This window comes from Carya illinoinensis, chromosome 1 (assembly GCF_018687715.1).
Source record: "Carya illinoinensis cultivar Pawnee chromosome 1, C.illinoinensisPawnee_v1, whole genome shotgun sequence".
Taxonomy (NCBI): Eukaryota; Viridiplantae; Streptophyta; class Magnoliopsida; order Fagales; family Juglandaceae; genus Carya; species Carya illinoinensis.
Window position 1 is genome coordinate 57,845,843 of NC_056752.1, and position 26,496 is coordinate 57,872,338.

Consider the following 26,496-nt stretch of genomic DNA (forward strand, 5'->3'; position numbering starts at 1 on the left):
GAGCCCCTTGGAATCAATATAAAGGGCTTGAACTTCGCCCCCAAGCAATGTGAGATCCCATTTACCACCTTCCTATACACAATCCAGGTATTATAATCTTCCCCTTAAATCCCGACATCCTTGTTAGGCCAAGTTCAACATAGGTGGCACAGTTGAAGTCTCACACTTCTGGTTAGGTTTGGCTCTAATATCATTTGTAACAACCCAAAGAAGGTCCAAGCCACACCCGAATCCATGCTCCCAAAGGACCAGTCAAGGTTACATTTGGAGCCACTTGGAATCTTTATAAAGAACTTGAACTTCTCCCTCCCAATTACAACTAAATGCCAACTTTTTCCCACCTAGGATTGTTGTCTAGTTTGTGCAAAATCCTGTGACAAGTAACTACTGATAAAGGCGGCCTCCTTTTGAGGGTGTTTGATAGACAAAGAAGGTCATTACATAAGTGTGAGGAGCAGCTACCAAGTGGCGGGCAATATGGGATCACAAGATAAGGCTGTTGTATGCCCTAGCTAGCCTCTTCTCCTAAATCATTCAAATGAGAGAGAGAGAGAGAGAGAGAGAGAGAGAGAGAGAGAGAGAGAGAAGGGGGGGGGGGGGGGATCAACACTTGAAAACTGTCTTCCCCAAGTCGTAGCATTTGGTTGTAGAACAAGTGTAACTTTCAAATGACATGCCCCAATGGCATGTAAATTTTATTAGAGCACTAGGGATTAGGAAATGGAGATGCTCTGTTCAACAAGTTGTATTCTTTGTGGTGGAGAGAGAGGTGATGATCTAATATGTTGGATCCCATCCAAAAGACAGTATTTTTTTACGTTAAATCCTATTTCAAAGAGCTCCCTTTAACTGACTCTTCATTTATTTGGAAGTATATTTCGAGAAATAATGAAGGGTGCATTTTTGTTTGGTGGTAACCCTAGGAAAGATCCTCCAATAATTTTAGCAAGATGCACATCATTGTATTAGATTGGTGTACCATATATAATAAAATGGGGAAAGCAGCAATAACCTTCTACTACATTGTGAATTGGCTAGTAACCCCTAGGGGTTGGCTCAAGTGGTAAAGGCCTTGGGCTTGGGGATATGCTCCCCCCATGTCTAAGGTTCAAATCCCCTTGGGTGCAAACAATCTCTAGGGGCCATCGGACTAGGGGATTTTCTCCTTGAATTACCCGTGATGCACTTGCGGGAAACTCTTTGCAGAGGGCCTGTGCACCCCAGGGATTAATCAGGACGTTGATCCTAGACACCCGATGCCAATAAAAATAAAAAATAAAAATAAAAATAAATAATTGTGAATTGGATAGTGAGTTATGGATGGCAATATTTAGCACTTTAGGGATTGAGTGAGTAATGCCACCAACGAGTGGAGTTGTTTGCATGTTGGTGGAATCCTGGTGGAGGCCAAAGAAATTCAAATGTTTGGAAGATGGCGGCCACCTATGCTTAACATGGTGTATTTAGCAACAACACAACAATCAAGCTTTTGAAGGCTGAAAAGGGACGGTGTTGGAGTTAAAAGCTACTCTTATCAATACCTTCTATCTTTGGAAGGTTGTCCACCACAACATTGTATCTCTTAGTTTTCTTCAACCCCTAGGGCCCGGCTCAAGTGTTAAAAGCCTTGGGTTTAGGGGTATGCTCCCCCCGAGTCTAAGGTTCAAATCCCTTTGAATGCAAACAATCTCTAGGGACCATAGGACTGGGAGATTTCCCCTTGAATTACACGATGTGCACTTGCCGGAAACTCCTTGCCGAGAGTCTGTGCACCCTTGGGATTAGTCGAGACATTGTTCTTGGACACGCAGTGCCCAAAAAAGAAAAATCTTAGTTTTTTAGACTTCAAAGACTTATGCTCCTTTTCTTCTTCTCGTAAGTTGGGTGTTTCCTTTGCATATTCCCTATGTACTTGGGTTTAACCCCTTTGTGCCTTTAATAAAATGCATTATTACCAATAAAATAAAATAAAATGCATTAATTATTAAAAACATGACCAGGGCCTTATCTGAATTGGCATGGATTTGGCAGGTCAGAGGATTTTGAGAACTATCACCGCTACCATTTGCATGACAAATGCGGAGGATTGAAAATCATCCTAAGAACTCTACCATTTGCATGACAAATGCGAAGGAATGATAATGATCCTAAGAACTCCCTTGTAGGGTAGGCGAGAACAGTGGTAGGGAAGATCTCTAAACTGGCAGGATATTTTTCTCTTGGAGGCCTCAACATGCCTAGGAAACAAATGCAGTTGCCAACTGTAAAGCTAGCTTATGTTCAATTTTGGGTAGCTCATGGAACTTTGGTGTTGTATGAGAAAGATGCAAATGGATCTACAATTTTTTACGATCCTTAACAATTTTTCAAGTTTCACCAGAAACTTATGAACTGATTGCATATAGATCTATCATTAAAAATATAAGATATATAATGTGTAATAAATTCCCCCTGCCACGGACATCAGGAGGAAACATACCTGCATGTAAGATTTTCTGAACTCTAGTTGAGCTATAGATAGCTTTGAACTAAACGCAGATAAGTACTTCTGCTTCATATCCTCACAGACTGTTCTTAAAGATCTTTCAGTAATATAACTGGATGATAAATGGGGCTCAACATCACATTCTTGGTCACCATTTGAGCTATTTTCTGATATGCTGGATGTACAATATGCCGGATCAGCCTCAAATGTGAAATCCACATCGTCTTCCCCACTCACTTTTCGCCTCTTCACTTCTTGTTGATTACACTCTTCAATCCCATGCATCGTCAAGGCCTTCTTTTCACAGTTTCCAGGGAACTGTTGTCCCTCTAGGTGGAGTTGCTCTGAGCAGATCTCAGCAAGATTATGATGAATGTGAATATTCAATAGAGGGTCTAGACGAAAATCTTCAGAGTGCTCTTCAACTAAAGCCAATGCTTCCTTGTACAATGACACTGCTTGACACAATTTGTTCTCAATTATAGCTATCCCGGCAAGCCCATTTAAAGCAACAACTATTCTCCTCAGAGCTTCTTCCCCTTCTATCCTGGTCTTACCAATAAGCACCTGTAGAATTTCCTCCATAGTCATGGGGGATTGTTGTAAAGAACGCAGGCCAGAGCTTCCTACTTGAGGATGGCAGCAGGCCTGGCGAAGCTTCAAGAGTGTGTTCAGCAGCTTTCCAGCCTCCGCATGGGTTACAAAAGGATCGGAAAAAGCATCAGAAGATACACAACCTGCAAAAAGTAAGCATGAAAATAGGATAAACTTAAAAAATTGCTTGCCCTACTTGAAAATTGGTATACTTTCTTCTGACTCTTATGTAAGTCACAGGAAAAAATAAATAAAAATTAACCACCTTGGACTTTTCTCTTGAGAAAAACATCTTTCAAACTATCAATTACTTCACGGGCATAACTCATACAAGTTTCATGTTGCCTTTGGTAAAAGTGCTCTTCAATTGGTGAAAAAATGAGCCAAGAAACACACTCATCCTGAGGGGGAAGCTGCAACTCATCTGCTACATCTTTTTTTGATGAACGCCACATGATTTGTTTAAAGAACTTATGTGTAAATTCCACAGCTCCTGCATCTCCCCTCTGGAAAGGTAGAGAGAAAATTTAAGAAGCTGGAGAAATATATGGTCAAGAGAAAAGAGACTAAAGGAAATTTGTAAATGTACACCAAAGATCCATTGTCCATTTTACTTCATTATCTGGGGAGGGGGGTGTTTAGGTATAAGTTATGTTTCATTAAATTGGGTTTTCCTTGTCAATGGACTGAGTTGGCTTCGAGATTATTTGGCTTGTTCGGGCGATGTCTCTTGCTTGTTCCAAGATTATTTGGCTTTGAGGCTTGCTTGCTGAGTTAGACTTCTCTAAGACTAATCCTACAACTCTACATGCAGATAATACGAGTGTTCTTCAGATCACGGCCAATCATGTCTATCATGAGCGCACAAAGCATATTGAAGTCAACTGTCACTCTATTCATGAAGCAATTGAAGCTTGTGTTATCACTCTTCCACATATTTCCATTGAGCTCCAAATTGCTGATATCTTCACCAAAGCTCTCACTCGCCATCGACATTGCTTCTTAAGTAGTAAATTGATGCTTGTTGATCAACCCGCATCAATTTGAGGGGGGCTATCAATGGACTGTGCTGCTGTCCATTATTGTTTATTATTCTTTCCTTAATTATTGTTTATTATTCTTTCCATAATTATTGTTTATTATTCTTTCCTTATACAACTCTTTCCTTCGTTATCTAGTTACCATCTGACAGATTATAGAATATATTAGGCATATACTTATTTGTTTCCATGTATAGCATTGTTTGCAAAGATTATATAATATACAGAACTCTCAAGGCCAAGGTATTTGGCCATTCTCATAAACTTGTCATTCCTAACTCCTTGTAATCGCTCAAATTTTTATTCAAGTCACCAAGCCACTTTTTTCCATAAATCATGCCAACTCTGGTAGAAAAACATGTGGCAAGATATTTTATACTATGGCCAATGGATTTTTAGCAACACAAAAAGGGGTGAATCAAGAACTTTCATGAAGCAAGAAGTGAATCAATCATAATGGAAACAGGAAGGAGGGCGAAAGGGAGATTTTCAAGCCTGCAATCAGAAAGTAACAACGGCCGAAAAGCCATTGCGCGCTAGCTTGTAGTTGAGGGGTAGGTGTCCCTTAGGGCTTTCTAGGATTTATATTTAATATAAGGAAAGCTTTTTGGAACCCTAGTTTTCTTCAGCTTGCCTTCTCCCCCATTTGAACTGTTCCTAAGGAAAATAATAGACCCTGTCTTTTATCCTCCATTGCATGTTGGCAGCTGGTTCAAACAGCTGAGGGAATGCTCAGAAATCTCTTAGCACCATTGCTTCCTTGATGGGCCAATGCTGGTTATCGATCATCATTTGCAACGAATATTCCTCTTTTATGTTCCATTTTTCTTTAGCTGCTCAATTCCTCAATCGATTGATAAAGGTAATAAATTCTAAACCAGGCTGCATTTTTTCATTCACCAGATGATGGAGATTGGGGGATGTTCCACTAAGGCAACTACTGGCCAGTGATTCTGTCAATGACATCATCAAAACTTTTTTTTCTTTTTTTTATCAGTAATGACATCGTCAAAACTTTATAAATGAGTAATCACTTAGGAAGAGGTCCCTACAACATTCAATTAGAACATTTTTTTTTTATACGTAACATTCAAATAGAGCATTCCCTACACTCCTCAGAAATTTTCACCACGTCTTGAGGTGTTTTCACAGGCTACCCAATGCTTTCTACATATAAAAATTGCATCATCCTTCAAACCTATAACAGTATAATTTCTTACATCTGAAACAAATTCCATTATAAAATTTTTTTGGAAACTAGTCGTAGCTTCTGATGTGTTGGAGACATGAATGTATTTCATTTTCAGTCATCACTTTTTCATGGTTTTGTCTAAAAGAACACTTCTCTCTCTCTCTTCTTCATCCAAGAGAAAGATCAAAGTCAATCTCTCTCTCACTCACACATGTAAAATAATGTGCACCTTGTGAAAAATAATACAATGGCTGAATTCAACATATATCGATGATATGATGGCAATATTGGTCAAAGAATCTAAATGGCTGAATTTTGAGTAACCACCGTTGCACACCTCATGAAAACTATAGAGAACCGCGTACCTCATACGGATCTCGTACAACTTCACTCCACCACCTCGAAACATCAAAAGGACTTGCTTTAAGAAATCGTAGAAGCCCATACAAGTCGTCCAGTTTGCGTTGTATTGGAGTCCCTGTTATGCACCAGCGATGCTTAGCATATAACCGAAGAGCCATTTCTGTGGCAGCGCCAGCATTAGTTTCCACCATTTGAGCCTCATCCAAACAAATCCTCCACCAGAAAATTCTGGTGAGCGGAGTTGGATTAACAGGATACCTGCAACCAAATGACCCATCTTGAAACATTCGACCAAAGAGCTCTGAATCCAAAATCAACTCATTAATGCTTTGAGAGAATGGTATCGAAGGAAACCAAAAGTCTTCTTCACAAGTGGGCAGTGGAACTCTTTTACAATAAATAATTATTCATATATGACTACGTTTTAAGCTGGCCATCAACCTATCTAAGGTTCCTCCTTGTCTTGGGGCTCATCATGCAAAAATGATTTTTTGATAGCTAAAATAAAGTTTTATTGTGTCAAGTAAATAGGTGTTGCCCAAGTACACAGGACGTATATGAACTCATCATGAAAAAATTGATAACAGTAACCATGACGCAGGGAGAGTTTCAAACAAAAAATTGTGGCTTCTTTTAATTAGGCACAAGGTAATGAACAAACAAAAATAAAACATAGAATCCTACAGAAACCTGAAAAACATATCACTATCCAGTGTTGGTTGAAAGTAATCAGGTTAAAATATCTATTCTGAAGCAAAAATAAATAGATCCAGATCAACATCAACACCTTCCCACCCAAAGCAAAAGAAATGGAGAACGATAATAATTATAATTCATGAAAATTAATTCATGATTATCATTTATTCTGTGTATACTTCCTATGTACTCCGGCTATGCCTTTTTCTATCAATGAAGTTTTACTCTTACTTATCAAAAAATAATTCAGGAAAATCACAGCCTTTAGATATGGTGCTGGTAAATTCTCACAACATAAAGGTTTTGCACTATGGTCATAATCTTGCAAATTCATCTAAAACCACCTTCCAACTAAGCAGTTTCCATTGAGATTTTACAGCAGCAAGACAATCGGGTAGGATGGATGCATGTCTCAGAAATATACAAGAGCAATAGCTATGCATGAGTGTCTAAAGATATAAGGAAATCATGAACGTTCATGTCATTAAAATCTATTACAATCGACCAATGGAATAAGGTATGAATAAAGAACACTCTAAGCTTGTCCATTGTCTGTTCATGATCCTCAAAACTCCGACCATTCCTGTCCAACCATATGCACCACCATAATCAGATCGGGACCATCTTCCACACAGCTGCTATTTGAGAGTTACCTTGGATGCCTCTCCAACTGGCCAGTAAATCAACTACCCTTCGTGGCATCACCCAATGGAGCCCCACTCTAGCAAAGATCATTCCATAAGCTCGTGGCTACAGCACAAGGCAACTATAGGTGGTCCACGGACTCCCCACTTTTCTTGCACATATAGCACCAATCCAACACAATGATTTGGCATTTCCTTAGATTATCTAAGGTGAGGATCTTCCCCAATGAAGTTGACCATACAAAGAAAGAAGCTTTAGAGGGGCCTTAGTCTTCCATATGTTCTTCCATGGGAATGGATTTGTATTTTGTGCTGTATGGGACTTTTAGAATGAATGTACAGTGAATCACCCCTTCTTGGACAAAGACCAAAAGATCTTGTCAGCTCCTCCATTCACTTTACAAGTATACACAAGATTGAAGAAATTTGTAAATGTGCCAATTTCCCAATCTTGTGTAGCTCAAGAACAATGGCATTCCATTGAGGAGAACCACTAAATAGATCCATAAGGTCTGCAATTGAAGACTCCTGTCTCCATACAATAGCATACATCGCTGGTTAAGCTTCCTTTAGGGTTCAACCACCACACCATAAACCATGCCAGAGTCTAATTTTGGAACCTCCCCAACTACAAAGCGTATGTATCAAGAGAAGATTGTCCATCCTCTTCTTATGTGTTTCCAAAGCCCACCCCATGTGATCTGATCACCTCATTCAAGCACCATTCTCCCCAATATCAACCATATTTTAGATCTATTATAACCCTCCACAAAGCTCCCCTCTCATTTTGTATCTCCATCACCACTTACCCAATAAGGCCATATTGAAAACCAAGAAGTTCCAAATTCCAACCCTTCTTCAAGTATTGGAATACATACCATAGCCCAATTCACCAAATGAAACTTGAATTCTTCATCCATTCCCCCCCCCCCCCCCCAAAAAAAAAAAAAGAAAAAAGAAATCTCATTGCAATTTCTCTAACCGGTAAGCCACCTTACAAGGTAGCAGAAATAGTGATAAAAAAGTACGTGGGAGCCCACATACTTTTTATCAACATAACTCTACCACCTTTGGACAAGTATATCCTCTTCCAACTAGCCATATTACGCTCCATTTTTTCCAGCACCTCATCCCATATACACTTCGAATTAAATGAAGTACCCAAGGGAAGACCAAGATACTTCATTAAAAAGGTTGAAAATTTGCACCCCAGAATAATGGCCAAGCTCAATACATTTGGAACATTTCCAACTGGAAGTAGTTCTGACTTGACTAAATTCACTTTCAAGCCCCAATGCTGCTTCAAAGCAAAGTAAGAGAGGCCTCAAATCTTGAATGTGATTTTGAATAGCTCCATAGAAGATAAGAGTATCATCTACAAATAAGAGGTAAGTCATCTCAAGAGTGCCAGTTCTTGCTTCCCCCCCACTATAAATCCAAATAGAAATCCAACTTCCACAAGACCTGCGACCATTTTACTAAAAGTTTCCATTATGAAAACAAAAGGTAATGGAGATGGGGGATCACCTTGTCTCAAATCCCTCAAGGCTCAAGCTTCCACAGAAACTCATTGGAGTATTGTTCACCAAAATGGAGAAATGTACAGTGGATATACAGAATTTAATCCAAGAGCACTATTTCTCACCAAGGCCACACCTCTCAAGCGTTTGTAATAAAAAATTCCAATTAACGTGATCATATGCCTTATCCATATCAAGTTTGCATAATAACCCTGGTTCCCCGAACTTGAGTCTACTATTAAGCATTCATTGGAAATAAGAACCAAGGCAACACCTCTCGAGCATGTTTAACAAAAAATTCCAATTAGCATGATCATATGCCTTATCCATATCAAGTTTGCATAATAACCCTGGTTCACCCAACTTGAGTCTACTATTCAAGTATTCATTAGAAATAAGAACCGAGTCAAGAATTTGTCTACCTCATACAAAGACATTTTGGGGCTTAAAAATAATGTTCTCCAACATCGTGCTCAATCTATTAACCAATACCTTCGAAAGGATTTTGTGCATCCCAGATTTTGTGCATCCCACTCACCAAGCTAATGGGACGAAAATCCTTGATCTCCACCGCCCCCTTTTTTTTATTGGAATGTAAGCAACAAAAGTAGCATTAAGGCTTTTTTTCAAAACTACCTCTTTCATGAAACTCATGGAAGAAGCTCATGATGCCATCTTTAACTACTTCCCAGCATGCCTAAAAGAAAGCCATAGTGAACCCACCCGGACCCATAGCTTTGTCACCTACTATACTTGCCACCACCTTGCAAATCTCCACCTCCTCGAATGGCCTCTCTAACCAGATTGTTTCTTGATGGTCAAGCGACTCAAAAACAAGATATCTAGTCTCGGTCTCCAAGAAAATTGTTTTGAGAGTAGTTGTTCATAATAGTTGGTGATGTGATGTGTGATCTCAGGAGGGTTCAATGTGATCCTCCCATTGTGTCTTCTATGTTAATTAGCCAAGCGATGGAAGAACTTGGTGCATTTGTCCCCTTCTTTTAATCATAAAGCCCTCGATTTTTGTCTCCAAGAAATCTGTTCCATTAAAGCCATCGTTGCAACATCCAAGGTCACACGATTTTTATGAGCCTTTTCTTCTTCTGAAAGACCATTCTCCTCCTCCACACCATCCAAACCCTGCAATTCGTCGAAGAGGGAGTTTTTTCAGTGTTCTCCATTTCCAAATATTTGCTCATTCCAATTCTTCAAATCCTCCTTTATAGCCTTCAGCTTATAAGCCCAACACGGAACTAGGATTTTCTTGTATGGGATAGGCTGACCGAAGCCTTCCAATTTCAGCCACATGTTCTCAAACTTGCAGTATATTTTACCTACATAGATAACTCCCCAATCAATGATAATAGGGAAGTGATCCGAGAACAACCTTGTAAGTCATTTCTAGATTAGATCCGGAAAATGTGCTTCCCAATCGGGCCAGATAATGAATCTATCAATTATTGACCAAGATGGGGTGCTCTATATAAATAGACCACGAGAAGGTGCCACCAACTAGAGGTATGTCCAAAAGATCCTGCTCATAAATGAAGTAAAAAAATCCACAATGGCAGAATTAGAGCTACGACCTCCTAATCGTTCGCTTAGAAAGCGGCTAACATTAAAATCACCCTCAATGCACCAAGGAAGGCTCCATAGGCTACAAAGACCAGTCAAGTCATCCCACAAGACTGCTCACAATATTTGAATTCGGGCCATAAACACCGGCAAAGGCCCATTGATCACTATCTTCTATATTCTTGAAAGATATGGCCACCGTAAATTCCCCACATCCATCTTTTCTACCACCCTTTTATCCCACATTACCAAGATGAATAATTCTACTTATCATTCCCACACACCAAACCTTTTTTTTTTCCTACAACAAATATGTGGTGTATGGATGATAAGTAGAACAAATCAATTAGTTTAACAAGAATAAAATAAAATAAAATATCATAAAAATAAAAAATAATATTAAAATATATAAAGTGTGTGGTGTGGGATGATAAGTAGCATCCCTCTACCAAGATACCCCTCGATGCCCCTTTAGAAGGCAAATACGACCACCCCAGTTCACAGCATATCCACAAACTTTGTATGATGCTGAGGGAGATGAACTCCAATCTCATCTCTTGTAAACATACAACATCTACTTTCCAACTATGGAGCTGATTTCTTACTTTGATGCACTTCTCTAACTCGTCCAGCCCTCTTACATTCCACGCGATGATTTTGAGCTACATAAAACCACCGATGTTGCCCTACCCTTGATCCTACCATGACTCGCACTACCTTCATAGTCCACCAACCAAGTAAGTCTCCTTAATTCCTTTCGATTTTCTTGGTTGAATGACACCCCATGACTGAATTGGAGTCTTCAGCTTCAATAGCTGCGAGTAAGGCCAAGAATTGATCTTCAAAACAATGCAAGGCAATCTTACACAGTTGAATCTCATTGGCTTTAAATGGTACCCAATCTGATGCTTGCATCTGAGCGTTCAACGGATACATTGAGTTCAAAGGGGTAGGCTCATCCCACAGATCATCAACACCATTGTCCATACCATCTGCTACCTCCAAAACCTTGCCTACTGCTGTCTGAAGCTCCCCCTCCTTATTATTGCGTTTAAAGGCTTTGGGCATAAAGATTATCAAGTTACCAGCATCTGTTTGGGCATCCCTTGCACCTAGTATTTCAGTATTTTCCACCATCAGCATCTCAATGCCCATTTCTTATACATCATGTTCAAACTCTATGGTTGTTGGACTTCCAAATGTCTCGAAGGAGCTCACCAACTCATTTTGGCCCTCTTCCGCTGCCCAAGAACCCATCACACATCCCAAAATACCATTCTCGGCTTCTAACTTCCTTGACAGCCTCAACTTCAAAAAGCCATCAACCAAGTTCCCACCCTTCAGGTTGCCTACTCCCAGCAATGGGTTCTATGTGGTCACCAACCGATGGTTAGATGATGTCGGCGTTTCTTTGCCGATAGTAGACGTGGAACCCGTTTCGAGTAGCTTGGATTGTTTGACCCACCAACTCTAGGTCGAACAAGGGTTGGTGGATTGGGCTTTAATTTACCTTTCTCAGCCTAAGTGTATCTCCTTTCCTGGCTCAATCTTATATTAGCTACCTTATTTTTTTTTTATTGGTAATAAGAGATTTTATTCAAAGTAAATAAGCATAGCCAAAGTACACAGAAAGTATACAAAAGAATACACCTAAGTACTTATATTAGCTACCTTATTCAGCCCCTAATTGCCCAAGCCTAAAGATTTCGATCCCAAGCACAAGCCTAAGACCATTTTCTTATCTACCCTCTGAATAATAGAGTTAATCGACTGTCTGACTTTTAACAAGTCTTGTTTAATAAGGAAAAGAGCTTCAGTCTTCTCTACGTCTCCTCTCTTGATTAGGGAAACCCTTTCCATTTTACATGTTACATCTGCAGGCTGCGAAGGTCCATGTGCAATCTTCACAATGGCTACCTATTTCTCTTTGGAAATGCCAGAATTGCCCCTTGCCCTTAGCAACAGTGCTGCTGCAAATCCCAGCCCACTTTTTGCTAGTTTGCACTATTGGCGACAAGACCAAGTGCCCAAACCACATCTGCATAAGACTTAGGCACACCTTCCATCAAGGTCGGCACTTTCTGGGTTGTGTTTTAAGTCCTTGATAGACCAACTTTTCTTCCCTTTGCCAAACTGCCGTAGGCTTCTCGCAATGCAACCACCATTTTATTCCACCTTCTCTCCCCTCCATTTCTTCAGGTATGAAGATAAAATTTTGTCTGCCACCACCTCCATATTCCCCTAATGTTAGATATCAACCTTGAGCATTGGAACATCTCTGAGCAATACAGCTTCTATTACCATCCAGTGAGGTTGCAAAGAACTCTTTTTTCTCGCTAGTCGAACATTCCACAAGCGTTCTAATGAACCAGTTCACCGTGAACATCCCTATGATCATCTCTTTTGTAACCTTCTAACTTCTCTCTGTTATACAAATCCATCGACTACCTTCCTCCGACAATGCAAATACTTTAGACTCAATGAGAAGGTGTTTCGGGAATCCCCTGATTAATATCTAAATTAAACTCAAACTCTAGTCATTAAGCATCAGGAACCATCATCGGTGAAAAAGGTGTATGGAGAGAAAAAGAGAGTCCCTCTCTTAATTTAAATTCATTAGTTTTGGAAGCCTTTTTATTACAATAGTACCAAATAATAGAAAAAGAAAAATTAAACTACAATATAATTTTTAGAGTTTTAACTCATCATTCTAAATTCCAAAACTGCCTCCTAGATTCTTAACACATTCAGTGGAGCAATCATGCAAAGCTGCATGACATTTAGAATTAGTTCCCAAATATGAAGAAATTTTTGTGGAGGCAGTTGCCGGAAATTCTCAACGCAATCAATCTACACTAGTTGAGAGCCTTCCAAGCAATCTAATACAAACTTTATTTTTTTTTTTTTTACATATGAAATTTATTAAAAAACGTAATTTTGCATAGCTCAAATACACGGGAAGTGTACAGGAGAGAGACACCCAATTACAAGCCGAAAAACAATACAAAAGTCATTAAAACTATTCCCATCCAATACAATAACAGAAGCCCAAAGTAGCAAAGCATGAAAAACGACCTCGTCCCACAAAGCCTTCGACACATCACAATGAAGAAGAATATGATCCGCCGATTCACCACATCTTTTGCACATATAGCATCAATCCATTGCAACGATACCAAACTTTCTCAACTTATTGATAGTAAGAATTTTCCCGTAAGAAGCCAACCAACCAACCAAAGCAAGCCACCTTAAGAGGCACCTTGCATCTCCAAATATTTTTCCAAGGAAAAAAGTTAATAGAAAAATGTGATGCCAAGACCTTGTATAAAGATCTAACCGAGAATTTCTTATTATCAAACTTATTCCAAAGTAATCTATCCTTCCCTCCAAAGTTTATGCTTAAAGCATAAAGCAAGCTGTAAAAATTAGTAATGTCCCCCCACTTCCCAATCTTGGACATTTCTAATAAAGCTTATTGACCACTGAATAAATCCAGCAGTGTTATCCATGTAATCAGCCATGGAACTATGGAACCACCTTTATTCGAAGCAATTATGAAGAGAGAGGGGAAAACATTCTTCAAGGCCTCATCCCCACACCACAAGTCCTACCAAAAACTGATCTGGTTTCCCCTACCCACCTCAAATCTGAAATTTCTGAAGAACTCCCCCCATCCATTACGAATGAATTTCCACACTCCCAAACCATATGCCCCTCTTACTTCGTTGGAGCACCAACCACCCCAAGTACTCCCATACTTGGCATCAATAACAATCCTCCAAAAAGCGTCCCATTCTTGATGCTACCTCCACAACCATTTCCCTAAAAGTGCCTTACTAAAAGTTTTCAACTTTCTAATCCCCAAACCTCCCAATGAAATGGGAGTACAAATCTATTTACCACTTAAGCAAATGGAATTTCTTCTCATTCTCCATACTGCCCCACAAGAAAGCACGAATATCATTTCCGTTCTATCAGCCACTCCTAAAAGCAAAGGAAAAAGAGATAGGAAATAGGTTAGGACATTAGATACAGTGCTCTTGATTAAAGTGATTCTACCACCTTTGGAAAAATAAATCCTTTTCCAATCAGCCAATCGACATTCAATCTTCTCTATAATACATCCCAAATAGCCTTGGATTTATGAGGTGCCCCCAAAGGGAGGCCAAGATACTTCAAAGGCAAGCTAGAGACTCTGCAGCCCAAAATATCAGCCAAATCCCCTCAATTATTGACCATACCAAGAGGGATCATTTCAGACTTTGATAGGTTCACCTTTAGGCCAAATACGGCTTCAAAACATAGCAAGAGAGCCTATAAAGAATGGATCTTATCAAAATTTGGTTCACAAGGGATCAAAGTGTCATCCACAAAGAGTAAATGAGAAATATTAACGCTGCCATAAGAAGGACTGCCCACCGAAACGCCCGATATGAATCCCCTATCCACTATCGCCTTCAACATTCTGCTCAACACATCCAAAACTAAAACATAAAGGAAATGGGACAATGGATCCCCTTGTCTCAATCCCGGGAGCAGTTAAAGAAACCAGCTAGTATGCCGTTAACCAAAACCGAAAATCTAACTGTAGATATGCAATGCTTCATCCAATTACACCACCTCTCCCCAAAACCATACCTACCAAGAGTATAAATATATATATAAATCCTAGTTGACGTGGTCGAAAGCCTTCTCCATATCCAATTTACAAAGGATGCCGGGAATGCCACCTCTGATTCTACTCCCCAAGCACTCATTAGCAATAAGAATGTAGTCAATAATATGTCTTCCCTTGACAAAGGCATTTTGAAATTTTGTGATGATCTTCCCCATAACCACACTCAAATGGTTAGCAAGCATCTCTGAAATGATTTTGTATACAATACTAATAAAACTAATGGGACAAAAATCCTTCACCTCCACGGACCCAACTTTTTTAGGAATAAGCACAATGAGCGTAGCATTAAGACTTTTCTCAAATTTCATAAATGAATGAAATTCAAGAAAAACCTTCATAATGTCATCCTTAACAATGTCCCAACATACCTGGAAAAAAGCCATAGAAAACCCATCTGGACCCAGAGCTTTATCTTTGTCCATTCCTCTTTTCACATTGAGCACCTTCTCCTCTTCAAACATTCTCTCCAACCAAAGCGAACTAGGCTGGTCAATCGAATCAAACACCAGCCCATCAACCTTAGGACGCCAAGAATAAGGCTCCATTAGGAGCTTTTCATAAAACTGAACAATGGGGTCCTGAATTTCAAATTGATCCGTAATGACAATTACCTTCCAAGTGGAGCACCTCAATGGGGTTATTCCTTCAATGAGAATTGGCAATTCTATGAAACGATTTGGTGCACCTGTCCCCTTCCTTAAACCAAAAGGCCCGAGACTTTTGTCGCCAAGAAATCTCCTCCATGAGAGTTATTTTTTCCAATTTAGTAGCATCACCAAGTTTCCTTTCCTTCTCATCAGCCGATAGAACCCCAACTGCCTCTTTTTCATCAAAACAAATTAGCTCCTCAAAAAGAGACTTTCTGATCCACGATGTTCCCGATGACTTCCTCATTCCATTTCCTCAAATAATTTTTCAATGCTTTTAGTTTTCCTGCTAACACAAAACTAGGTGTACCTGACAAGTTATAAGAGGGCCACCACTCTCTCACCTTATCTACAAAACCATCAGCTTTTAACCACATGTTCTTGAATTTAAAATACCTATGCCCCTCATGAATACCCCCACAGTCCAAAAGGATGGGAAAATGATTAGAACTTAATCTAAGGAGACGTTTTTTACATAAGTCAGAGAAATGTGCCTCCCAAGAAGGAGAAACAAGAAATTTGTCCAATCTGGACCATGCCCTCCTGTTCGACCAAGTGAAATCGCCCCCTGCCAAAGGTAAATCAACCAAACCCAGGTCAAAGATTAAATCAGAAAAATTAACCATGGCCAAACCAATACGAGAATCCCCCGACCTTTCACTTGTATAACAGGTGATGTTAAAATCACCACCAATACACCACGCACCCTCCCACCAACTGCACAAGCCAGCAATCTCATCCCAGCGGTTTTTAAAACAATATGTAACTTACACTCAGAAACTTGTACAAACTTGTAACACCCAGACCCACAGTGTTTTTATTTTTATTATTATTATTATTATTAGATATGTTTTGAGGTAGTAATTTGATTTTGAATAGGATTCATCTTGATAATATAAATCCCTTTTTATTCTCTGTTTGATTTTCCTAATCAGAAAACTATTTATTCAAATAGTTCAAAATCTCTTATCCTTTCAGTTTTCCTTTCCTCGTGGGAGCAGTTCTCCAAAGTTCAGTTGAATTCAAACTCTCAACTCTAGACCTTATCCAATTTATCCTCAAGACTCATGGCATCTCCCTCTCCCTCATCTATAAAAATCCCACGGGACCTTCAGTTTTAAACACAAGAAAATCCAGTTGACACATAGAGAAACTTACCTGAAACCCCCCTCATTTTTCCAGCCACCGCCAACCATTTTCAGTAAGTTCCTGACAGGATCTCTCTGTCTTGCCTCGCACCATTACTTTTTCATCTGCTGTACTCTCACTAATATCACATGCTACCTTTTACTTTCATCTGTTTTTCCAGCCTTTGGAATTCTAGAAATAAATTATGTGTTTAAGGAAGTATGCGTTGGGCTTAATTGTTTCCAGTCGGTCAAACTGAAACATGGGTCTCCTTTTATGGTTTATTTCTGTTTTTCTCAAAATATCCATGTTGTTTTGAGTTAATTCCAAAAATACCCCATGAGTTTTTGTCGTGTATCAGCAAATCTTATCTTTTAACTGCAGTAAGAAGTCTCTAGATCTCATTGATGGTGAAATTCCTTTTGTGCCCATAAAACTTTGCTGTTGAGTTTCCAAAAAGCCAATTATACTTCCAGCTTTTTAAGGGTATATGACTCAATGTGCTTTAAAGGTGTTTTTATTTACATGGGCTTTGCTTTATGGCTGGAGTTAATTTTAATATTGGGCTGGGTTTGTTTTAAATTGGGCTTGATTCTAGTATATTTCAGAATTTTATCTTAATAGTTAAGTGAGTTGATTTCTTGTGGGCTTGATTATTTTTAATGGGCTGGTTGTATCTACAGAAACTGTTTTAGTAACTTTAAATGGGTTTTTTCCATATTTGGGGCTGGGCTGAGTTTTAAATCAGACCAAAGTTTTACTAAAATAAATATATTAGTCTTAGACCCTTTTTATAGAAAATATTTAAGGGCTTTTAAGCATATTTTAAAGTAATCTTTTATACTGTTTCAGCTTATTATTTTAGTTAATATTACAATTAACCTTTAACCAGATTTTTATAAAATTATTAAGTGATATGTTTGCACAGAACATTAAGTATTATGATATGAGTTTTGGAATAATATTATTTTATGTAATCTCTTTATATTTGAATATTTATTAAAATTATCTCTATGGTAGGCTTTTAAGTATTTAGATTGCTACGACATGTTTTCTACAAAAGTTTAGTAACGTCTAGTGCCTCGTATAGGTCACGAGCTACGACGTAAGATTGTGAAAGCAGCGCTAAGAGGTAATTAGTATGATCATATAATTGCATGTGTACTGTGAATTCTCTAATGGTATATGAAAATATGATGTTTGTCTACGCTACGAGCTAAGTCAAGGTTAGATTCCTTTTATGATTTTCAATAAATTATGACATTATGCTTGTATGAATGAATTTGTTGTTTGATGGAGTGAATGATTCTAAATCACATGGAAGTCATGAAATGTTCATGTAATAATTTTAAGCCTAGCATGCAATGTAATAAAATAGCCAATTTATGTATGCCATGTTCATGTAGTACCTAGGTCATGTATGCCATGTTCATGTAGTGATTAAATCTTACATGCTATGTAATATCATGAGGTATTTAGATCAAGTATGTTTGGTAAAGTTCATATAGAGCTCAGATCATGTATGCCATGGAATATTTATGTTTAGATCATATTATGCCACGTACAAAGATATGCCATGTTATGCTATGCTATGTATTAGAATATGCCATGTCATGCTATGCTATGTATTAGAATATGCCATGTCATGCTATGCCATTTGCAGGTATATGCCATGCTAGAAAAGTTCAAGATATTAAATAAGTTCTCATGCATTAAGAAAGATAAGATGGTTAAGGGTGACAAGGACCCAAGTGTGTTCACCAAAAGCTATGTTAAGATGTTGCCACGGACCTCAACGTGGTTCACCATACGTTAAGTAAAATACGGACCTAAGCGTGTTTCACTTCAAGTTACGTTCAGGATGACACAAACCTAAGCGTGTTCATCACAAGTTACGTTAAGGATAACACGGACCTAAGCGTGTTCATCACAAGATATGTTAAAGACGACACGGACCTAAGCGTGTTCATCAAACGTTATGTTAAGGGTGACACGGACCTAAGCGTTTTTACCACAAGTTATGTTATGCGGTGCCACGGACTTAAGCGTGGTTCACCTTATGTAAAGTGAAACATGGAATCAAGCATGTTTCACTCCATGTCATGACAATTTATGAGGTGTCACGGATCCAAGCATGGTTCACCATATAATAAGTGAAAGACAAGATAAATAAGTAAATTATGCATTTACGTTTATATGTTCGCCATGATCATGTATGTTTCCGCTCATGTTGATGATGAATAGACATGCTATGAGAATCTGTGAATGATAAATGTTTGTTTGAAGAGTCTTTCAAAGATTAAGCCTTGTTAAGTTATATTTTACGGTATGATGTACTATTTACTGAGTATTCGACTCATTTTTGTTTGTTTCTTTGTTTGTTTGTTCTCTTCTATGCTTAAATGTCACAGATGATGGTTGTAAGGACGTAAAGTTGGAGGACCAGGAGTAGACCTAGTGCAAGGACTTAGTTCTTTTATGTTTTTATGATAAAAATCACGCGTAGGGTTAGTTTATGTTTTTATGTTACATTTTCAGTTTTAAGTTTTCAACTAAACAGTTATGTTCAGTCTAATTAATGTTTTCAATAAATGCGGTATTCCAGGATATGAATCTCTTTACCGGACAATATGTTATGTATGTTAGTAACATCTCTATCCTACAGGAACGGGGTGTAACAAAACTGCAGTAAAGTTTTTCAAGAACAAAGCATGAAAAGAAAGTAAAAAGATCATTACAAACGAGGGAAAAAAAAGGCACAAACCTCTTTTGGAATCTCATGAAGCGTCGATCACCTTCGTGCCTATCAGAGTCATGTGACAGATCTTCTTTGAGCACATCATATGTGGTTAATACGATGTCAGCACTGACAAGCTTACTGATATCCACACCAGATGTATTTGAAAGAGAAGTGATTTTCACACCTTCATAGACACAAGTTCTTAAAGAACTTGGACGTGTATGACTAGGATAATAAATAACATATCGTAAGTCGGTTGGAACAGCAGTTCAATGCATAAAAAATATATATGGTAACAAACTTAGTAAACCATCCAGTCAAGGATCCAAATTGAGTTGCCTTTTTTTTAATCAATATGGATTGTTTATGAAATTTATCCCAAAAAGGGACAAGAAATTAGTTATCTAAAGAACATACAGTATCAAACACAAAAAAATATGGTTCATCATCACACTTATGAGCAAATGTGCTCCTATAAACAATGTTGACCCCCATGTAAAAAAAAATGTTTCCCATAATGTCTTCATCATGGTACATAGCAGAAATCTGGTTCTTGGATAACTGCAAAACTTTCTAAAGTTATAAGAACAGGAGATCTTTTTTTTTTTTTTGATAAGTATAAGAACAGGAGATCTCATCAGGTCAAATGCTAAGATCTCATCGCGTCAAATGCTAAGAAGAGTGCCAACAATCCCATAGATCTCTTCATGAAGATTACTGATTGATTGTATATAGATCAATAACAAGTCAAGTTTTACAAGAGATATCAAGCTTTACAAGAGTGGGACTACAATTTAAACAGAAACTATACCGTATAATTTCAGCATGCCATTGGGGTAATATAGGAGCCGGGCAGACTATAAGAGTGGCACCAGTAGCAACGGGAGATTCAGTCGCGTGCATCAGTTCCAAGCATAATGGGCAGATGTGTTCCCCATCTCTCACAGCAATGTTAGCTTTCTTTTTCCTTCTTGTGTACCCTTTTGACCCGATCATTGACTTCCTTTCACATCGTTGTACACCAGAAACTTCACCAGACTTTAGTTTTCCTTCGGGTGAATACCCAACACAATCTGCATGTTGCCAAGCGTCACATATATCACACTGTACCCATAATCCTTCATACTTTCGACTTTCACTGACAGCCCCACATATACACTCAACACGCTCCCTTTTCAATCTCTTAATATTAGATTTCTGCTGCACAGGAAATTCTGATTGAGAGTCAATAAATATGTCATCTTCAGATGCGGACTTCTGATGAGAAAAGATACAAGCAAGCAGTTCAACTGTTTTTCCCAAACCCATCTCATCTGTGAAAGCAATAAGAGACACAATCACCATGGTGAAATCAATAAGCAGCATGTCCACTCCTGTACACTTGGCATCCTTAAATAGTTTAAAACCAAGAACCATGTCCACCATTCCCATGAGGATCTTCCAAAGGCTTATGAAAAGAAATTATTCTTAGAATCTTAAGTGTGTTCCTATTCTTAACCTCATTTCCTCCAAGTGCCAAGAAAATCATAAAAATTTTGGAACAGAAATGTTAGAAACTATCGAGTTTATTAGAAACTGTTTGTCTAAACCAGGGACAGAACCATGTTGTAGGTTGGGAGGCGGTAATTTTAAAAATTAGTCTTATATATTATATAATTATAATTTCAAGTGTAAATATTCTTAAAATATTTAAGATTGGGCAGAATCAAATTACCCGTGAGCACTTTCTCTCTCCGTGCATGGTGTGAAAAATTTACGTTTTTTCTTTTTTTGTTTCGTTCCATCGCCGTGGAGGATGGTGTAGTTACTGTGTATTATGACAACGGGAGTTACAGATGGTTTTCGTAAAGGATTTCGTGATTGAAACAAAGTTTTTCTCGGTTGTACGAGAAAGGGGACTGATTCGTATCACTGAGCGAGGGAGGAGACACAAGCAGGAGCTTCTGCTGGGGTTAGGCACTGCAAAATGGCTTGAGAAAGCGTTGATGGATTGTGCGAAAAGTGACCGTAGAGATTTTTATACGTCAACAAGGGAAGGTTCTCGGAGTTTTATCATGCTGCAACACTCAAATGATCGCGGAAACTTTCTGGAAGTTGTCGTTTACGGGGAAGGAGGTCGCCGAAACTTTATTATTATCCCTGAAGATGAGGGGGGATGGGGATGGAAAAGTATGGGGGAGGTGCTAAGGGAGGCCATTACCTGCGTAGTGGTACAAAGAAGGCCGTGGAAAGACACGGAGGGGAGGCCGAAATCGTATAAAGAAGCACTTACCACGGCAGGGTCACATGCCGGCCTGAGAAAGGGGTATGGTGACAATGATGTACATCATGCCCCTCGAGAGAGAGAAGTTCGCAGAGACGTGCGCGAGGTACACTGCATGGTGAAGGAAATTCAGGCTCAATTGGGTTATTTGCAGAAGGAGGTGGCTAAGGTTCTGAGAAGTGTCGGGGCTATTAAAGGGATAGAAGAAACAGTGAGTTTTGGGGATGCTTTTAAAAAGGATTATACTAAGGCCTTAAGTAACGGGTTGGGCCAAAATCAGGCCCGTGACCATTTTAATTATGAGGGTCAAGTTAGGCAAGGGCCTAAGCCCGTCTCTCTTAAACCGACCCGGAAGGAGTGGAAAGCACGGGCAGGGCCTTCCCGTACCGTGCCCGTTTATTCGACACACAGCCTGCAGTAGGTAGAGGAGGTGCCGGAATCTTCAGTGCGAAGAGGAAATCAGCAGAAACTGTCAACGGCTGCTACAGAAGTCGCCGAAGGCTTGGGTAAGGTAGAGACAACTTCGGGCCAGCAAGAGAAATTTCCGACAGAAGTTGCGGTGGACATCCCATCACCACCGAGACCTGTTCTCCCCTCCGAAACTAGACAAACAGCACCGATGGAGTGTGGGGGAAGGGATGATGGCTCAGAGAGGACTCCTGCACTATACGAAGAAGATAATCAGTTGAAAGAGTGCGAAACAGGGGGCAGTGAGTTTTCAGCCAGCGAAGATATCTTCCTTTCAGATGAAGAGAATGGAAGTAAGAATACAGAAATTATGGAGGTGGGTTTCATGCTTGGGGAAGAACTTATGGAGGAACAGATGGACGTAAGAATACAGAACCCTGTCCCATTAAACTGCCTGTTTCCAGATCAAGTCCGTGTCTCGGACTGGGTCTTCAACACGGTAAAGGACATACAAGATATTGTGGGTTTGAGGTGTGATGGATATGAGGAGCAGTTCATGGCTTTACTCACAGCTATTGAAGAGGGTCATCAACAACAGAGGAAGATAGGGTCTAAGAAACAGCGGGAACTCAACAGAACTTGGTCCATGAACTCTAAAGGTAGTTTTAGTAGGGATAGGATGAAAGTGAAGGGGCTAGTCTATCCTAAATGAAACCAAAAATTGTTTCATGTAATGTTCGCGGACTTAATGAGGCGAATAAACGGCTGCAAGTAAGAAACTTGTTGTGAGGGTGGAAGGCGGACATCATTTGTTTACAGGAGACGAAGTTGGAAGTAATAACTACAAGAATTGTACGAAGTATATGGAGTTGTGTACACGTTGATTGGGTCTATCTGGCTTCTAACGGGGCCTCAGGAGGTGTATTGGTTATGTGGGATCAACGAGTGGTGGAGAAAATGGCGGAGTTTATAGGGCAATTCACGGTGGCATGCTCCCTTAGGAGTGTGTCAGATGATTTTTTGTGGGCTTTTGTAGGTGTTTATGGCCCAAATGCAGATAATGACCGGAGTCTTTTATGGGATGAACTAGCTGGAGTTTACAGTTGGTGGGACCTTCCGTGGTGCATTGGCGGGGACTTTAATGTAACAAGATTTCCCAGTGACAGTCATGGCAATAGAAGAATGCGCCCGGCAATGTCACGCTTTTCGGAATGCATCTTTGAGTTAAACTTAGTGGATCTACCAATGGCGGGGGGTCCTTGTACGTGGGCTAACAATCAAACATGGTCCAAATTAGATAGATACTTAATCTCTCCGGAGTGGGAGATTCATTATCCGGAGGTTTGGCAAAAGAGACTATCCCATCTATGTTCGGATCATTGGCCTATCTTGTTGGATTGTGGTGGGATACAGAGAAGACGCCAATATTTTAAAGTTTGAAAACATATGGCTGAAGTCGGAAGGATTTGTGGATAGGGTGTGACAATGGTGGTCTTCCTATCATTTCCAGTGTACTCCCAGCTTCATGCTTGCGGGTAAACTGAAAGCGTTAAAACAAGATTTAAAGAACTGGAATAGACAATCTTTTGACGATATTGGGGCACGCAAGGAAAGTAAGTTTAGGGAGATTCAGGAGCTCGAAAGGCTACAAGAATATAGGACCTTAACGCAGGAGGAATCAGCCCAAAAACTAAGGCTGGCCATAGAACTTGAGCAGATCATTATACTAGAAGAGACTTTGTGGCAGCAAAAGTCAAGGGCTTTATGGCTGAAGGAAGGAGACCGTAGCACTAAATTCTTCCACAGGGTAGCCAACTCTCACAGGAGATATAATAATATAGAGATGTTGAAGATTGATGGGGTAGATTGTAAGGATGAACAAAGTATTAACAATCATGTAGTTTGTTTTTTTGAACATCTACTTACTAAGCAGGTGGGTTGGCGGCCTAAGCCCAATGGGCTGATATTCGACTCTATTGACTCTATGGACAGCAGTAGTTTGGAGAGGCCTTTTGAGGAAGCTGAGGTTTTCGAGGTGGTGAGGAAGATGGCTAAAGATAAGGCCCCGGGTCCAGATGGGTTCTCTATGGGTTTCTTTCAATCATGCTGGGATATACTAAAGGAAGATCTCATGAAGGTGTTCCAGGAATTCCTTTCAATCGGTAAATTTGAGAAAAGCCTAAACACCATTTTTCTTGCTTTGATACTAAAGAAGGCCGGGGCAGTGGAGATTAAGGAATTCTAACCTATTGGCCTTGTAAATGGGGTTTACAAGATCCTTTCTAAAGTTCTTGCGAATCGTCTTAGCAAGGTTGTGGGAAAAATCATCTCAAAGCCCCAAAATGCTTTTGTAAAGGATAGACAGATCCTAGATGCGGTTCTTATTGCAAATGAATGTCTGGACAGTAGACTGAAAGCGGATAATGCAAAGATCCTTTACAAGCTAGACATGGAGAAGGCGTACAACCATGTTAATTGGGATTTCCTAATTGACATCCTTGGAAGGTGTGGTTTTGGAGAAAGATGGCGATCTTGGATCCATTGGTGTATATCTACGGTGAAATATTCAGTTTTGATAAATGAAAGACCAACTAGTTTTTTCAACAGCACACGTGGCCTAAGACAAGGAGACCCGATGTCTCCATTACTCTTTGTTGTGGTGATGGAGGTGTTGAGCAAAATGATCTCAACCCTAGTTGATAACGGGCGAGTGACCAGATTCCCGGTTGGATCCCTGGGTGGGGGAGTTCTTAATATTTCACATTTACTTTTTGCAGATGATACCCTTATTTTCTGCGAGGCTGATTACAACCAGGTCCGAGTCTTGAAGGCACTTTTACTTTGTTTTGAAGCAGCTTCAAGATTGAAAGTGAACCTTGATAAATCAGAGATGGTGCCTATTGGAGGTGTGCAACGTTTAAGATATTTGGCGAATATTCTAGGGTGTAAGATTTCCGCACTCCCTATGACTTACCTTGGTCTTCCGCTGGGGGCTGCCTCGAGAGCAGCTCCGTTATGGGATACATTGATTGAGAAGGTCGAGCGCAGATTAGCAAGATGGAAAAGAATGTATTTGTCAAAAGAGGGTAGGATTACCTTAATCAAGAGTACCCTATCTAACCTGCCGACCTATTTCTTGTCCTTGTTCCCTATTCCAGTAAGTGTGGCGCTTCATATGGAGAAACTACAAAGGGACTTTTTGTGGGGAGGACTAGGTGAGGAATTCAAATTCCACCTAGTAAGGTGGGAGAAGGTGTGTAGTCCTCTCTCTTATGGCGGTTTGGGCATCAGAAATTTTAGAACCTTTAATCGGGCGCTACTCGGAAAATGGCTGTGGAGATACCATAAAGAACCAGATGCGCTATGGAAGTTGGTAATTGATAGCAAATATGGTAGCCTTTGGGGGGGATGGTGTACCAATGAGGTGAGGGGCATATGGAGTGGGACTGTGGAAATATATAAGAGGAGGATGGGTGGTTTTCTCTCGCCATACAAATTTTCGTCTAGGAGATAGGACTAAGATTAAATTTTGGCATGATACTTAATGTGGAAACAGTGCCCTAAAGGACCAATTCCCGGCCCTCTTCAGGGTCGCAAGGGATAAGGAGGTTCTAGTAGCGGATGTCATGGGGATGGTTGGGGAACAAATCCAATGGAACATCAACTTCAGCCGAGTGGCACATGATTGGGAATTAGACAGTTTTGCAGCATTTTACAGCCTCTTGTACTCACACAAACGGAGCAACCAGCCTACTGATTTAAGATTGCCCCCCCAACACTCAAACACACAGTATATCACTCAAATATCTTTAGTTTCATATCAATCATATCATATAAGTTTTTCTTGTCTTTCTAGCTTACATATATAGTTACATGATTTTTTTATTTTTTTTCTCATTTGGGTCATTCTCGACTTCATTAAATTTCTTGCCTATCACCTGTACATAATCTTTCTTTACAACATTTGAGATGTTCTTAACCACATATTCATCAGTTAACTGGCTAGAAGTTTCTAGAATCTAATAGTTAAAACAAATCTAGAAGATTCTTGCATATGGGAGGCAGCAAATTTATCTAGCTAGATGATTGATGAGACATTTCTAGAGAGATAGAGAGAGTATGTGAAGAATTTATTTTCTTTTGTGTAGAATTTATTAATTATGCACATGCTTTTTTTTGTTCAGTTATTAATAGTAATACAATTATACAATAAAAAATCTAACGACTTTTATATTATTAGATACTTTTTCAGATTTATTCTTGATCTATAAATTTTTCTTAAAAGCTTAAAAGAAATATGAGTAAGTTGAGAAAAATTGCATAATTTTATGACGTATGATTATTGTTTTATATAGTCACATGCAAAAAGTACATATTACTTATGCTTACACATACCGCACACTTTGCCGATCACCCCCCCAAATACCAAATCCTAGTTCCACCCCTAGTCTAAACCATTCAATTTTTTCAAGAAGTACATAAGGCAGTATCATATATAGCATCTAATATGAATCACATTAATC

The 26,496-nt window shown here is 39.4% G+C and overlaps 1 protein-coding gene across 3 annotated transcripts in view; it reads right to left on the reverse strand.

Annotated features, from left to right (window-relative positions):
• The window catches only part of LOC122292864 (E3 ubiquitin-protein ligase SHPRH), a 51,006-nt gene that overhangs the window by 22,298 nt on the left and 2,212 nt on the right, over positions 1 to 26,496 (reverse strand). For all 3 annotated transcript variants that reach the window (XM_043101415.1, XM_043101410.1, XM_043101423.1), the window contains exons 5-9: positions 20,114 to 20,615; positions 19,327 to 19,527; positions 5,677 to 5,932; positions 3,345 to 3,585; positions 2,480 to 3,222 (exon numbers count right to left, since the gene is read on the reverse strand). In XM_043101415.1, the coding sequence (XP_042957349.1) occupies positions 2,480 to 3,222; positions 3,345 to 3,585; positions 5,677 to 5,932; positions 19,327 to 19,527; positions 20,114 to 20,615 (1,943 nt within the window). The remainder of the gene's footprint in view (positions 1 to 2,479; positions 3,223 to 3,344; positions 3,586 to 5,676; positions 5,933 to 19,326; positions 19,528 to 20,113; positions 20,616 to 26,496) is intronic.